The sequence below is a fragment of the Engraulis encrasicolus genome, chromosome 3 (assembly GCF_034702125.1).
Source record: "Engraulis encrasicolus isolate BLACKSEA-1 chromosome 3, IST_EnEncr_1.0, whole genome shotgun sequence".
In the NCBI taxonomy this organism is placed as follows: Eukaryota; Metazoa; Chordata; class Actinopteri; order Clupeiformes; family Engraulidae; genus Engraulis; species Engraulis encrasicolus.
This window is the reverse complement of record NC_085859.1, coordinates 7,825,551-7,839,770: the sequence shown is the minus strand read 5'-3', so window position 1 is coordinate 7,839,770 and position 14,220 is coordinate 7,825,551. Positions and strand designations below refer to the sequence as shown.

The 14,220-nt window shown below is 44.4% G+C and overlaps 1 protein-coding gene across 1 annotated transcript in view; it reads left to right on the top strand.

The window, feature by feature from the left end:
* cux2b (cut-like homeobox 2b) overlaps positions 1 to 8,927 on the top strand; it is a 124,299-nt gene extending 115,372 nt beyond the window's left edge. Inside the window, exons 31-36 of the mRNA XM_063195870.1 lie at positions 1,333 to 1,521; positions 2,119 to 2,178; positions 2,233 to 2,297; positions 4,165 to 4,322; positions 7,213 to 7,341; positions 7,504 to 8,927. Of these exons, the coding sequence (XP_063051940.1) occupies positions 1,333 to 1,521; positions 2,119 to 2,178; positions 2,233 to 2,297; positions 4,165 to 4,322; positions 7,213 to 7,341; positions 7,504 to 8,104 (1,202 nt within the window). The 3' untranslated portion in view covers positions 8,105 to 8,927. The remainder of the gene's footprint in view (positions 1 to 1,332; positions 1,522 to 2,118; positions 2,179 to 2,232; positions 2,298 to 4,164; positions 4,323 to 7,212; positions 7,342 to 7,503) is intronic.
* Positions 8,928 to 14,220: the final 5,293 nt, after the last annotated feature.

Below are 14,220 nucleotides of genomic sequence, written 5' to 3'. Positions count from 1 at the left end.
ACACACACACACATACACACACACACACACACACACACACACACACACACACACACACACACACACACACACACACACACACACACACACACACACACACACACACACATTGGCACTGAAACATATTTACACTGACATTGATACAAAGGAGCGGACACACACAAACACACACACACACACACACACACACACACACACACACACACACACACTGATCTATATTCACAGTGACACTGATACATATTCACTTTGACACTCATGAATATTGATGATGAGAGAGGGGTGTGTGTGTGTGTGTGTGTGTGTGTGTGTGTGTGTGTGTGTGTGTGTGTGTGTGTGTGTGTGTGTGTGTGTGTGTGTGTGTGTGTGTGTGTGTGTGTGTGTGTGTGTTTGGTAGAGATGAAATGAAAGGGTAACACTGTCTGTGGCAGGGATTACTCTACTGTACTATACTGACAGGCCTAGTGTGTGTGTGTGCGCGCGCCCATGTTTGTGTGTGTGTGCGTGGCTGCATTTGCGCACGTGTGTGTGTCTGTGTGTGTGCATGCGTGCGTGAGTATGTGCATGTGTCCGTGTGTGTGTGTGTGTGTGTGTGTGTCCTTGCGTGTGTGTTTTGTGTGTGTGTGTGTGTGTGTCCTTACGTGCGTGAATTTTGTGTGCGTGTGTGTGTGTCAGTCAGAGGATTTTTTTGTTCATTGTGTAAAATGTGTTTGTGTGAAAATTCCTGTCTGCACTTGAATGTAAGCATCTTTGAAGAGCACTTTGTCTTCTTTGCAGCGTGTGTATGTGTGTGCGCATTTGTGTGTGTGTGTCTATAGCAGGGGTGTCAGTAGACCTATTTCACAGGGGCACGTGCCTGGGTATTGATTTGCTGTGCCCCGGTATGAGTTTCACAAAAGAAACAACAATCTTGCTACCTTGGAATTTAGCTCAAGTTTAGCATACAGAGTAATCTACAGAATGTGCACAAAATAGCGCACATGCACTACTTGCAATAATATAATTAATTAACAAGCCTTTTAAACTAAATAATAACTGCTTTGCACGCTCGCATTATCTCTCGGTGCCCTACTGTGCCCCATTAGCATTAGGTCACCTGACGCCCTGGTCTATAGGACAGTGCCTGTTTGGTCAGAGCATTCTGGGACTGATGCAGGGTTCTGTGTATTCCTTACACTGTGTGTGTGTGTGTGTGTGTGTGTGTGTGTGTGTGTGTGTGTGTGTGTGTGTGTGTGTGTGTGTGTGTGTGTGTGTGTGTGTGTGTGTGTGTGTGTGTGTGTGTGTGTGTGTGTGTGTGTGTGTGCGTGTATGCGTGCGTGTGTGTCTGTTTAGGCCAGCGCCTGTTCGGTGAGAGTATCCTGGGCCTGACTCAGGGTTCTGTGTCGGACCTGCTGTCTCGGCCGAAGCCCTGGCACAAGCTGAGCCTGAAGGGGAGGGAGCCATTCGTACGCATGCAGCTCTGGCTCAACGACCCACACAACGTGGACAAGCTACGAGACATGAAGAAACTGGAGAAGAAGGGTGTGTGTTGGGGTGTGTGTGTGTGTGTGTGTGTGTGTGTGTGTGTGTGTGTGTGTGTGTGTGTGTGTGTGTGTGTGTGTGTGTGTGTGTGTGTGTGTGTGTGTGTGTGTGTGTGTGTGTGTGTGTGTGTGTGTGTGTGTGTGTGTGTTTTGGTGTGTGTGTGTGTGTGTGTTTTGGAGTGTGTGTGTGCATGTGTGTGTTGGGGGGTTGTATCTGTGTGTGTGAAATGTAACTTTGAGTAGTAATTTTTAGTAAAAGCAAACAGAATGGAAAAAAATATTTAAAAAAGAAGACAAGTAAAACAAAGGCAAAAGTTGTGGTCAAAGTCTGCTGAGTAATAAAAAAAATACTAAAATGGCATAAGTAATCCAGAACCGGAGAAGATTCACTGCACACTGGACTTGAGCTTTGCTATTTTGCCATTTCATTTCAGTGAACAACGCACTTAGGCACTCTAGCACAAGTGAAACGCGCTGTTCACTGAAATAAAATAACAGCAAAATTAAGTCCACCAGTGTGCATGTGCAGTGTGCATGGCTATGCTTAGGACCTTCATAGCAAAAATGGCATAAATGCATCTTCTTATGTGTCTTGCAGCCTATCTGAAGCGCCGCTATGGTCTCCTGAGCCCTGGCGGCTCAGACAGTGACTCCACAAGTGGAGGAGCAGGAGGAGGAGGAGGAGCAGGGGGAGGAGGAGGAGGAGGAGGAGGTGGCAGTCGCTCAGAGTGTGTCAGCCCTGCGATGACTGCACTAGACCTCTGTGGTCTCTCCCAGGTAAAGCAGCTCAATGGTGTGTGTGTGTGTGTGTGTGTGTGTGTGCGTGCGTGCGTGCGTGCGTGCGTGCGTGCGTGCGTGCGTGCGTGCGTGCGTGCGTGCGTGTGTGTGTGTGTGCGTGCGTGTGTGTGTGTGTGTGTTTGTGTCAATCTTAAATGTCCTTTTCTCCTCCACCACTCTCCCAGGGTCTGTCCCAGGTCAAGTAACCACAGGTGGAGCCCTATCTTGTGCTCACTCCCAGTACAATATTAAATGTCCCTTTCTACCCCTCTCTTCCTCCAAAGGGTCTGTCCCAGGCCAAGAAGCCTCGTGTGGTGCTTGCTGCGGAGGAGAAGGAGGCGTTGAGGAGGGCCTACCTCCAGGAGTCCTACCCGTGTAGCTTTCATTACTTCTTTCTGTATCTCTATCTTTATCATGTATAATAAATGTTGTTTTCTCCACCTCTCCTCCTCTCTTAGGGACTGTCCCAGGCCTCGTCCGCTTCTTACTGTCACCCCCAGTATGATATCTTATGTCTTGCTCAACCGGCTCCTCCTTCCAGGGTTTGTCCCAGGCCAAGAAGCCTCGTGTGGTGCTTGCTGCGGAGGAGAAGGAGGCGTTGAGGAGGGCCTACCTCCAGGAGTCCTACCCTGATGTCCTCCTCTACTCTTCTTCCCACTCTCCATTTCTTTCTTTTCTACTAAATTAAATGTCTTGTTCTCCTCTTCCTCTCTCAGGGTCTGTCCCAGGCCAAGAAGCCTCGTGTGGTGCTTGCTGCGGAGGAGAAGGAGGCGTTGAGGAGGGCCTACCTCCAGGAGTCCTACCCTGATGTCCTCCTCTCCTCCTCCTCTCACTCTCCATTTCTTTATTTAATGTCTTGTTCTCCTCTTCCTCTCCCAGGGTCTGTCCCAGGCCAAGAAGCCTCGTGTGGTGCTTGCTGCGGAGGAGAAGGAAGCGTTGAGGAGGGCCTATCTCCAGGAGCCCTACCCATCTCAGCACACCATCGAGATGCTCGCCCTTTCTTTACAGTATGATCCATCTTCAATATCCTGTTCTTTTCCTCTTCACAGGGTCTGTCCCAGGCCAAGAAGCCTCGTGTGGTGCTTGCTGCGGAGGAGAAGGAGGCGTTGAGGAGGGCCTACCTCCAGGAGTCCTACCCTGATGTCCTCCTCTCCTCCTCCTCTCACTCTCCATTTCTTTATTTAATGTCTTGTTCTCCTCTTCCTCTCCCAGGGTCTGTCCCAGGCCAAGAAGCCTCGTGTGGTGCTTGCTGCGGAGGAGAAGGAAGCGTTGAGGAGGGCCTATCTCCAGGAGCCCTACCCATCTCAGCACACATCCTGTTCCTACTCCCGCTTTCTTTACAGTATGATCCATCCTCAATGTCCTGTTCTTTTCCTCCTCACAGGGTCTGTCCCATGCTAAGAAGACTTGCGTTGTCCTGGTTTCGGAGGAGAAGGAGCCCTACCGTTATGTCCTCTCCTCCTCATCTCACTCTCCATGTCTTTCTTATCTACTATATTAAATGTCCTTTTCTCTTCCTCTCTCAGGGTCTGTCCCAGGCCAAGAAGCCTCGTGTGGTGCTTGCTGCGGAGGAGAAGGAGGCATTGAGGAGAGCCTACCTCCAGGAGCCCTACCCTCATGTCCTCCTCTCCTTCTCTTCTCACTCTCCATTTCTTTATATAATGTCTTGTTCTCCTCTTCCTCTCTCAGGGTCTGTCCCAGGCCAAGAAGCCTCGTGTGGTGCTTGCTGCGGAGGAGAAGGAGGCGTTGAGGAGGGCCTATCTCCAGGAGCCCTACCCTCATGTCATCCCTTTCATTATTTCTTTATCCCTTTCTTATCTACTATATTAAATGTCCTTTTCTCTTCCTCTCTCAGGGTCTGTCCCAGGCCAAGAAGCCTCGTGTGGTGCTTGCTGCGGAGGAGAAGGAGGCATTGAGGAGAGCCTACCTCCAGGAGCCCTACCCATCTCAGCACACCATCGAGATGCTCGCCAGCCAACTCAGCCTCAAGACCAACACCGTCATCAACTGGTTCCACAACTACAGGTCTCACATCCTTTTATCTGTCTGTCTGTCTGTCTGTCTGTCTGTCTGTCTGTCTGTCTGTCTGTCTGTCTGTCTATCTATCTATCTATCTATCTATCTATCTATCTATCTATCTATCTATCTATCTATCTATCTATCTATCTATCTATCTGTCCGTCTGTCTATCTATCTGTCTATCTGTCTGTCTGTCTGTCTGTCTATCTATCTGTCTATCTATCTATATGCCTGTCTGTCTGTCTGTCTGTGTATATATCTGTCTATTTGTCTATCTATCTATATGTCTGTCTGTCTGTGTATATATCTGTCCATATGTATATTTGTCTATCTATCTATATGTCTGTCTGTCTGTCTGTCTGCCTATCTATCTGTCTATCTATCTATGTGTCTGTCTGTCTGTCTGTCTGTCTGTGTATATATCTGTCCATATGTGGGTAGATGACGTGACGTGTAAATTTTGCTGTCGCAGGCTCTTAAAATTAAGTAAATTCATGCTTTCAAAATTGTCAATGCTTTAAATGATTAAGCTAATGTCGTTGTTGTGAAAAAGTAATGTGTAATAAATCCAGGGTTTAAATAAGTATACTTAATTTTGAGTCAAATGTCACATTTGTCCTATGGTGTGACTGAAGCAAGCCTGGTTCTCCATATTAAAACATTTTTAAATAAATAATCAAAGCTCAGTCATTTGTCTAAACAAACCTGGCATGTTTTTCAAGGTGTCTATTTTAGCAAGTGGCAATGCTTAATTTTTTTCCTGTTTTTCTGAGAACGTATGGACTTATGAAACTTTGTCGCAGAAAACAATGTCCTGTGGTGTGACATCATATTTTTGGTTAATTCTGTGGATAATTATCTATTGTTGAAGCTCCAGTGGTACATAAATTGTGACTTTAGAATGGCAAGGGTGGATTTTAGATTTTTCTCTCAGAGTTCTTCAGTCAATCAATTATGTTTTGCTACCACAAGATGTATTAGTTTTATAGTCCTTTGGTGTGACAGCCATAAAATACATTTTGACAATAGTGTATATTTTTCATTTTTTTTTCTTATGTAAATGTATGAAAATGCATCTTACTAAAGGTGAAATTGTATTTCAGTTGGCAACGACATGGCTTTAAATTAACTCAAAAGCTCAAAAGTCCTATGGTGTGATGGTAAAAGTCCTATGGTGTGATGGTATAAGTCCTATGGTGTGACACTTTGGAGTATCACACCAAAGGACAAACAGGTCACACCAATGGACTCGATATTTGAGAAATAGCTTTTAAAACAACTGGTAGTACATATTTTTTTGTTTATTGTTTTGTTGTTTGACTAGATAAATATTGTGTATTCAAATTACTTATTACTTTATTGGCCTTTGGAATTTATACTTTGATGCATTGTTGATGAATATTTGCTGTTGATTTTAGATACTGTCAAATTATATAAAATGTCATTAATGGTGCTTTGAAACCATAAAATATAACGGTAACAGTGAAGGAAAGATCAGTGAGAGAGTATATAGAGGAGTATAGATGGATAAAGTATGCTGTGGAGAGCTCAATATACAGCATAAATGTGCTGTCCAGCTTGAGATACCAAACAGGCACTGGCCACTACACACTACAGGTTCAATGGTGTGACAGTCATAGCATACCTACAAAAGTGTGATGGTCATGCCAAGGTCACCCTTCAGTATGAGTCTTATGAGCTCTGCAGGTTACATTCAATGACCGCATGGCTGTCATTAAGAGTTACGATAGGCTGATAATCCACGATTCAAAGACTTAAAAGTGTAAAGTGTAGGTCCATATTGACTACAACATTATATTATGATCAAAAGACAAAATAATCATGTTGATATATTTGTTTCTGGCTCAGTTTTGCATTTCTGTCCTTTAGCGTGACATGAATGTCCTACGGTGTGACATGTTTTAAACGCTCAAATATTTGTTTGAGCTAAACAATATGTTTGATAAACACTGAATATTGCATTAGGGAAGAAAAAATTATCGTCCCTGAAAAGTTAATATAAATTCGGACAATTTTGATCATTTAAAAGAAAGATATCCCTGTTTTTCCTCGAAGGTTTCTAATATTCTCACATCCAATGGGAAAAAAAAATACTTAAATGGTAATTTCTCATTAAATTAAGACTTTAAAAAATTGCAATAAATATGAAGAGTGTAACAATGTTCATAAAACTCCATCAAGCCATTTCTACATTACTTAATATATTTATTTCTTAACGTCCCACCAAAGGACATATTTTCAGCAAATTGCTTTATCAACGTAAATAAATAATCAATGAATAGACCAACATTGTGACCACATTTTTTTTTTGAATGCTTAATTGCTGCACTACGTAGACATATACTTTTTCCCCCCATAAACAATGTTTTGTGAAAAAAATGTTTTTTGCTGCCTATCCGTCATCTACCCATGTATATTTGTCTATCTATCTATATGTCTGTCTATCTGTCTGTCTGTCTGTCTGTCTGCCTGTCTGTCTATCTATCTATATGTCTGTCTGTCTGTCTGTCTGTCTATCTGTCTGGCTGTCTATCTTTCTACAGATCACACTAGGCTCTCTATACTTCTGTTTCTTTCTCTTTCCCTATTTATAACTAATCAATGCAGAATTAGCCTCACTCAAAGCTTTCTGTGTGTGTGTGTGTGTGTGTGTGTGTGTGTGTGTGTGTGTGTGTGTGTGTGTGTGTGTGTGTGTGTGTGTGTGTGTGTGTGTGTGTGTGTGTGTGTGTGTGTGTGTGTGTGTGTGTGTGTGCGCGTGTCCACTTGTGTGTGTTTCCGTGTGTGTGTGTGTGTGTATCTGCATGTGTGTGTGTGTGTGTGTTTGTCCGCATGTGTGTGTGTGTGCTTGTGTCCACGTGTGTGTGTGTCCCAGCAGGTCCCGTATGCGGCGTGAGGTCCTCCTGGACGGTGCCGGTAGCCATGACAACGACACGGACGGCGACACCCTGCCCCCTTACTCCCCGCTGCCGCCCCGCAGCCCCGTATCCGACGGCGACGACAGGAAGTACCCCCTTCTTCACCCGCCCCTCTCTCTCCCCCACTCCCGCCCCCCCAGCACCTCCTCCTCCTCCTCCATGCTCCCCTTGCCCATCAAGCAGGAGGTGATGATGGGAGACCCGGAGCTGGGAGCAGGACCTCCAGGGGAGGGGGACCCTGCCGTCGGCAGCAGGCAGCCCAGGATCAAGCACTTCCCACTGGGCTTTCCCTTCCCAGGCCTGGGGAAGGCCGAGCACCACCACCACCACCACCACCTCCAGGCCTCCAGGGAGGAAGAGGACGGCGGTAGCCAGGGCCAGGTGCTGTTTTCTGGGTCACTGGGCAGAGAGCACCACCCCAGGAGGGGCAGCGAGAGCCAGCAGGAGGTGGAGAGGGAGCGGGAGAGCGGAGGAGGAGGAGGGGACCCCGAGAATTTGTCGTCGTCGGTGGTGGAAGGGGGCGGGGGTGACCCCGTGAGCTTCAAGGCGTCCTCAGAGCCGTGTCGCAGCGGCAGTTTGGAGGTATCCCTCAACTCCCCGTCGGCTGCGTCGTCCCCGGGACTCATGCTGTCCGTCTCCCCCGTGCCGTCATCCTCTGCGCCCATCTCCCCCTCCCTGCCCCCGCTCCCCAACCCCTGCCCCGCCTCGGAGGCCCCCCCGAACAACCACAACGCCCCCAAAGCCAACAAGAGCACTCAGCGGCGCACGGAGAAGATGGCCAACCTCAGCAACATCATACATCGGCTGGAGCGCGCCGCCAACAAAGAGGAAACTCTGGAGTGGGAGTTCTAGAGCATGTGTGTGTGTGTGTGTGTCCGTTTCTGTGTGTCCGTTTCTGTGTGTGTGTGTGTGAGAGAGAGAGAGATAGAGGGAGTGAGTGAGCGTCCGAAACCTTGCACATGTCAACAAGACTTTTAAAAATTAGAATGAGAACGTTCTCAAGTCACCTCAGCACTCTTGAAATAGAAACTTTCCAGAGTCACCTCAAGATCTCCAGACTCCACGGGAGCTTCTAGAATCCTTCTGAAGGTTCAACAGGAGCTTCTAGAATTGTTCTCAAGGTTCTACATGAGCTCCTTGAGTTCTTCTTAAGGTTCTACAGGAGAAACTTCTAAAATCACCTCAAAACTCTCAAAGAGAACTGTTTTGAGTCCGCTCAAAAAACTCTGCATTAGAACTCATCCACAGCCACCTCTGAAAGGACTCTGAAAGAGAAAGAGAGAACCATCTAGTCACCCAGAGATTTTAGGGCATGGATGCCATATACGTGGGGACCCTGAACCCTGGATGATGGCCAGAGAATCTTGAAAATCGATGTTGTCCAGACTGTGAAACATCAATGGGGTTCTACAAGAAGGATGCCACCGAGAGATTCTAGAACATGTATGGCACCCAGAGATTCTAGAACACGGATGACACCCAGAGATTCTAGAACATGGATTCCACCCAGAGATTCTAGAACATGGATAACACCCAGAGATACTAGAATATGGATAACAGCCAGAGATTCTAGAACATGGATGGAACCCCAGAGATTCCAGATTCTAGAACATGGATCTCCCCCAGAGATTCTAGATCTTCATCCAGAAAATATAGGCTAGAGCATGGGTGACACCCAGAGATTCTAGAAAATGGATGCCACTAAGAGAATTGTGGCAATCTTGGATGACTGCAAAACGTTCCAGAGACTCAAGATACCCCACCACCACCACCGCACCCCAATCACCGTCTTGGACCTCTTGGTCTTTGCACTGAGTGCATCCCCTCAAAGGGAACACCTCAACGTACAACACTTAACTCTGACGACAGCATTCAGACGAATACACACACACACACACACACACACACACACACACACACACACACACACACACACACACACACACACACACACACACACACACACACACACACACACACAGAATCAGAAACACACTTTTCTTAATGTCTTTTAGGTATTTTGATAAAGGATCCTTCTTCTATGCAGCAGCATGGGCTGTTGCTGTTATATATATAAAACAATAACAAAACAAAAACAATGAGTCGATGGGAGTGAGAGGAAGACTTGCAGCTATGGAGTGAAGAGAGGAAGATACAGTACACATGTAAGGACCTGCAGCGCGGCTATGCTGTGAAGAGAGAGAGAGAGAGAGAGACTGGGGAGAGAGAGAGGTCCTGTCCATTGCCACCGGGAGAAATTACTAAACTAGGCCACTGTCTTAAGCCATTTAATGAAAAAAAAGCAAAGCACTATATTTAAAATGAGACACTGACCAAATTTGCTACTTTTTGAATAGCAATTTTTCAGATTTTGTCTGTAAGACGGGACTGTAAATGATGAAAAAAAAAGATGAGCAACTTGTGAAGAAGACATTGGACATACTGTACTGCAAACATGACTTAAGGGATAGTCCTAAAGACTCTAAATAGTGATTTAAAAACGCACTTCGTACGTACGTATGTTACACTTAGTTTCTCTTGGTGATATGTTTTTTGGAGCATTTGTTACACAGACTTATATAACGTGTGGTTGTACGTGTTGTAGAATATGGTCTGCAGTAGCCTTATCCTCCAATCAAGATGTAGCATGGAACAACCCCGCCCCCTTTTACCCATCATGCCCTTTACCCACCACCTGGTAGTTTCATGTACTAAACCAGAGATTAAAAAAATAAAAAAACGAGAAAAAGTACAAAAACAACGACAAAAAAAGATGTTGAAAAAATAAGAAGAAGAAATGGAAATGTTTAAACATTGTTAATTGTAGGATATTTTAGAGAACATGTTCTTACTTTCCTTCTTTTTAGTAATACATAGAACGTTTACACTAGGGGCTGTGTGTGTGTGTGTGTGTGTGTGTGTGTGTGTGTGTGTGTGTGTGTGTGTGTGTGTGTGTGTGTGTGTGTGTGTGTGTGTGTGTGTGTGTGTGTGTGTGTGTGTGTGTGTGTGTGTCCAGCAGTTGATATTTTCAGTATCACCATCGGCGAAGTTTGCTTCTACACAATAATTTATTCGGACGTTACTTCGTCATTGTATGCCGCCCTGGTCACGTCTACTTGGAGTGTGTGTGTGTGCGTGTGTGTGTTATATCTGGCACTTCTAATACAGCCGCGGAGAAAATATCGAGAGCACTTCGAAATTATCCTATTGTCTGATTTTACTACTTACTGTATCGACAAGTGTTTGAGTAAAATGAATATTGTTGTTTCCTTCTATCAACTATTGGCAACATTTCCTCCGAATATCGAATTAATCTCTTAGTTTTTTTCCCGTGACTGTATGAAGAATGGTCGGGGATGAGGACTGTAGTCACTGTACAATTAGACTGACAAATATCAACACTGAGATGCTTACACATCCTGACATGATTGGTCACATATCCCAAAGAAGTAGCACTTAATTGTAATTCAGCATTCTCTTAACAACAAGCAGTTTACACGTACCGTATATGGATATTTTTTTAGACTGCATCGTTTTTTTTACAATGCTCATTTTCAAAACTCATTTTTTTTCAAAAGGAGATTTCTAAACCTCTCTTTTTTGTGTAAACAAGAGGCCTAAACTGGTGCATCTACAAAAAATATCCACATATGTGCAAACAGTGTCTGAATCATATTCAACCCTATACATATGAAGCCCCTGGTACCTCACCACTGTCGTGATGGTATAATTTCTTCAGTTTGAGTCTGAAACATCAGTAGGCTAACTTTTTGTTTTTAAAAAAGGGATAAGGGTTGTGTGTGAAGCAGTGAATGAACCAATGAACCTGTTTAAAATTTGACAGTTGAATAGTCCAAATGAATAGAATATGGAACCTTGGTTTGCATTCTAATGAAGTCATAGTATGTCTGAAGTGGAACTGCTGCAGCAAAGATGAGAAGGAGTACGTATGTACGAGTGAAAGTCTCCTCATGCATGAAGCATATCACACGCGGCAGAACAGCACTGTTGATCGATAGCTAGCTAGCTAGCTTCCGTTATTGCTGATTGATACCTAGCGATCCAATTAGCTAGGTACAAGCTAACAGTACTGCTAATTGATAGCTAGCTAGCTCATCAATAGCTACCATCACTGCATTACTCTGGTGCGGTTGCCATGGTAATTAGTTGCCTGCCTGCACAAAGTACTTTTTTATTGGTTGTTTTTGTTAAATATTTGTTCATGTTTTTTATTATTTTTTTCATGTGCTGGCATTTCTCCTGCTGTATTTGTTTGTTCTATTTTATACTCTGCCCTTTAGGTTCACCTGTAGCTACATAATACCTCCTGATAGAAACCTGCCGATAGCAGCCGATTCGAGGGCTCTGTCTTTGTTGCGGTCCAGTTGCATCCACATGGCTTAGTGAGATTACTCTTTAGATCAGAGGGTTGCAGGTTTGAATCCCACCCTGACCTCTCCCTACACCCCCATCCATGGCTGAAGTGCCCTTGAGCAAGGCACACTAACCTCACATTGCATCAGGGGCTGTAACAGATACCCTGTGCCTAAAATAACTGTAAGTCCCTTGTGATAAAATTAGGGATGTAATGTAATATTAATGACTAAGTTACGGCACGAGGAGGTGGGGGCAGTTTAGTTAATGAAAGCACCTGGTTTTACTACCGGACTATAGTGGCTTTTTCCTTTCAAAGACGTTTTAAAAATAGCACTTTTGACTCAAACGCTAGGTCATTTTGTCCAAACACCAACTGATTGACCCCTTTCCTTCTAAAGACCTTTTCAGCCACTCTCTGAGGCCGACACTTGTGCTTTTTCATCCAAATTGGTGCCCATCATTCACATCTAGGAGCCGTTCAAAAGAATCCATTCGTTCACAAAAGTTGCAGCTCTTCATCTGGAGTTGCCGCCAAAGGCCGATCCACTCCGGTCCTCTGCTATCGGCGTATCTACAGCACTTAGACCGTCGTAATCAAGCAAACTTTGAGTAAAGTAACTTAAGTGTTCCAAAAGTCTTTTTGATGTATTGTAAAGGTGATAGTAAAAAAACAACAAAAAAACACACAAAAAAATCAAACTTGCACTTGTTTTAATAGTACACCACAAAGGGATTGGAATTATATATGTAGAGTATATGAATATTACACATTTACTGAAAATAATAATGATATCTTAGGTTCTTGACACTTGTGAGCTGATTATATTGAGATAGAGTGTACAGATATATGAACCAAACTCATAAGAAGCCACAGGTGGTCCGGCAGCCAAACTCATAAGCCACAGGTGGTCTGGCAGCCAAACTCATAAGCCACAGGTGGTCTGGTCGGCTCGCCCAACCTTCAGCCCCTCCCCTCTCTCAGGGTAGTCTTGCTTCTCAGCTTTACTCAACTGGTCAGGTCACACCACTGGTTTTAAAGTTCCTCAAACGCGCCACTTGCGTCAGCATCTATCTTAGATAAAGGCTATGGGCTTAGGTCCTATCAAAGAGAGTAGTAAGATGATTCAAATTTCGCCCACCGAATGCAAAGCTTAGGTCCTATGTTCCCTGAGTCCTATGTTCCCTGGGTCCTATGTTCCCTGGGTCCTATGTTCCCTGGGTCCTATGTTCCCTGGGTGCTATTGGTGTTTTACTTTTGTTTTTTTAATCAGTGATCAATATTGCAAGAGACGAGTGGGATTTTTGATTTCACAAGGGGCGTTCAACATAATCTATTCCGTAACTCAGCAAATACGTGAAATATTTATTATTTATTTATTATCTAAATATTTACCCTACATGGGTCCACTGAAATACATGATGGCCGGGGGAGCATAGGACCTGTAAAGCAATCGGACGAACCAGACTGAAGGCACAACATAGTTGTGTAGGGCACCATGTTTGTAAGATATTGTCAATATATTGTATACCAGATGCCGTGTCGACCACTCCTTTCTATTCACATCACCACCGCCACGGTTAGCCGGTATAACTCAATCAGTAACAAGGCGATACACACATTCTCCTATAGGTGGCAGTAAAACAAGTTCATTTGGAAAACATAGGATACTGGACCAAGATGGCGGCGCCCCTGGTTGGGCCACAGCGAAAGCCTGAACATGGCATGTAGTGTGCTATATATCTATGGAAAGATGTGCTATGGCCACTAGAGTCTCTTTGTTTGTAAGATACTGTACGATATGACTACTAATATCTCCAGTCTGGTATTCCTCCACCATATCGGTGAATCGAGAGGTTTCTGTCTTTTTTGCGTTATCAAAAACAGATGGCACTTCCTGCGGCGAGTTGAAGATCAGGGGTATAGTGCACTTCTCGACAGCATCGTCGCTAACTAAGTTAGCATCTTACTTGGTTGCGATGCGATTTCCCATCGTCAACCTACTAAGTGGCTAAGTGGTTAGCAACAAGTCTTTCGAGAAACAGGGTCCTGAACAATTTTAGACATGTACAATACCTTTGAGGAGACATGTAAAAGATTTCTTGGAAAAACAAATGTTGCATTCGCACTTGGATTTGTGTGTACATTCAGTACATATAGGATATGATCTTTTTTTTCTTATTAAGGACTTATGGCCCAAGTATTTATCCACATGTATATGTTTTGTTTGCATTGTTATTTAGGACTTATTGGTCAAGTATGTACAGCACCCACACCTGTACCTTTTACTTTGTACTACGTTTTTGGTATATTGGTTTTACTTGCGTTGTTTGTATGTTGGTTTTTGTTTCCCGACAGACGTCTAATGTCTCAAAGACCTTCATGAAAAGATCCAGAATCAGAAAGCACACAGTTCATTTGACAGGTGTTAATTCAACACAGTACATTTGGCAAGTGAGAATGCGTTCACATCAGTGGCACAGGTGCTGCATCACACAAGATAACTTAAAGTGTACCTCCGGGATTTTGGACACCAGACCTCATTTCCAAGTCAGCCAGGGTGTAAACAATGTGTCCAGAACGTTTTTTTCAC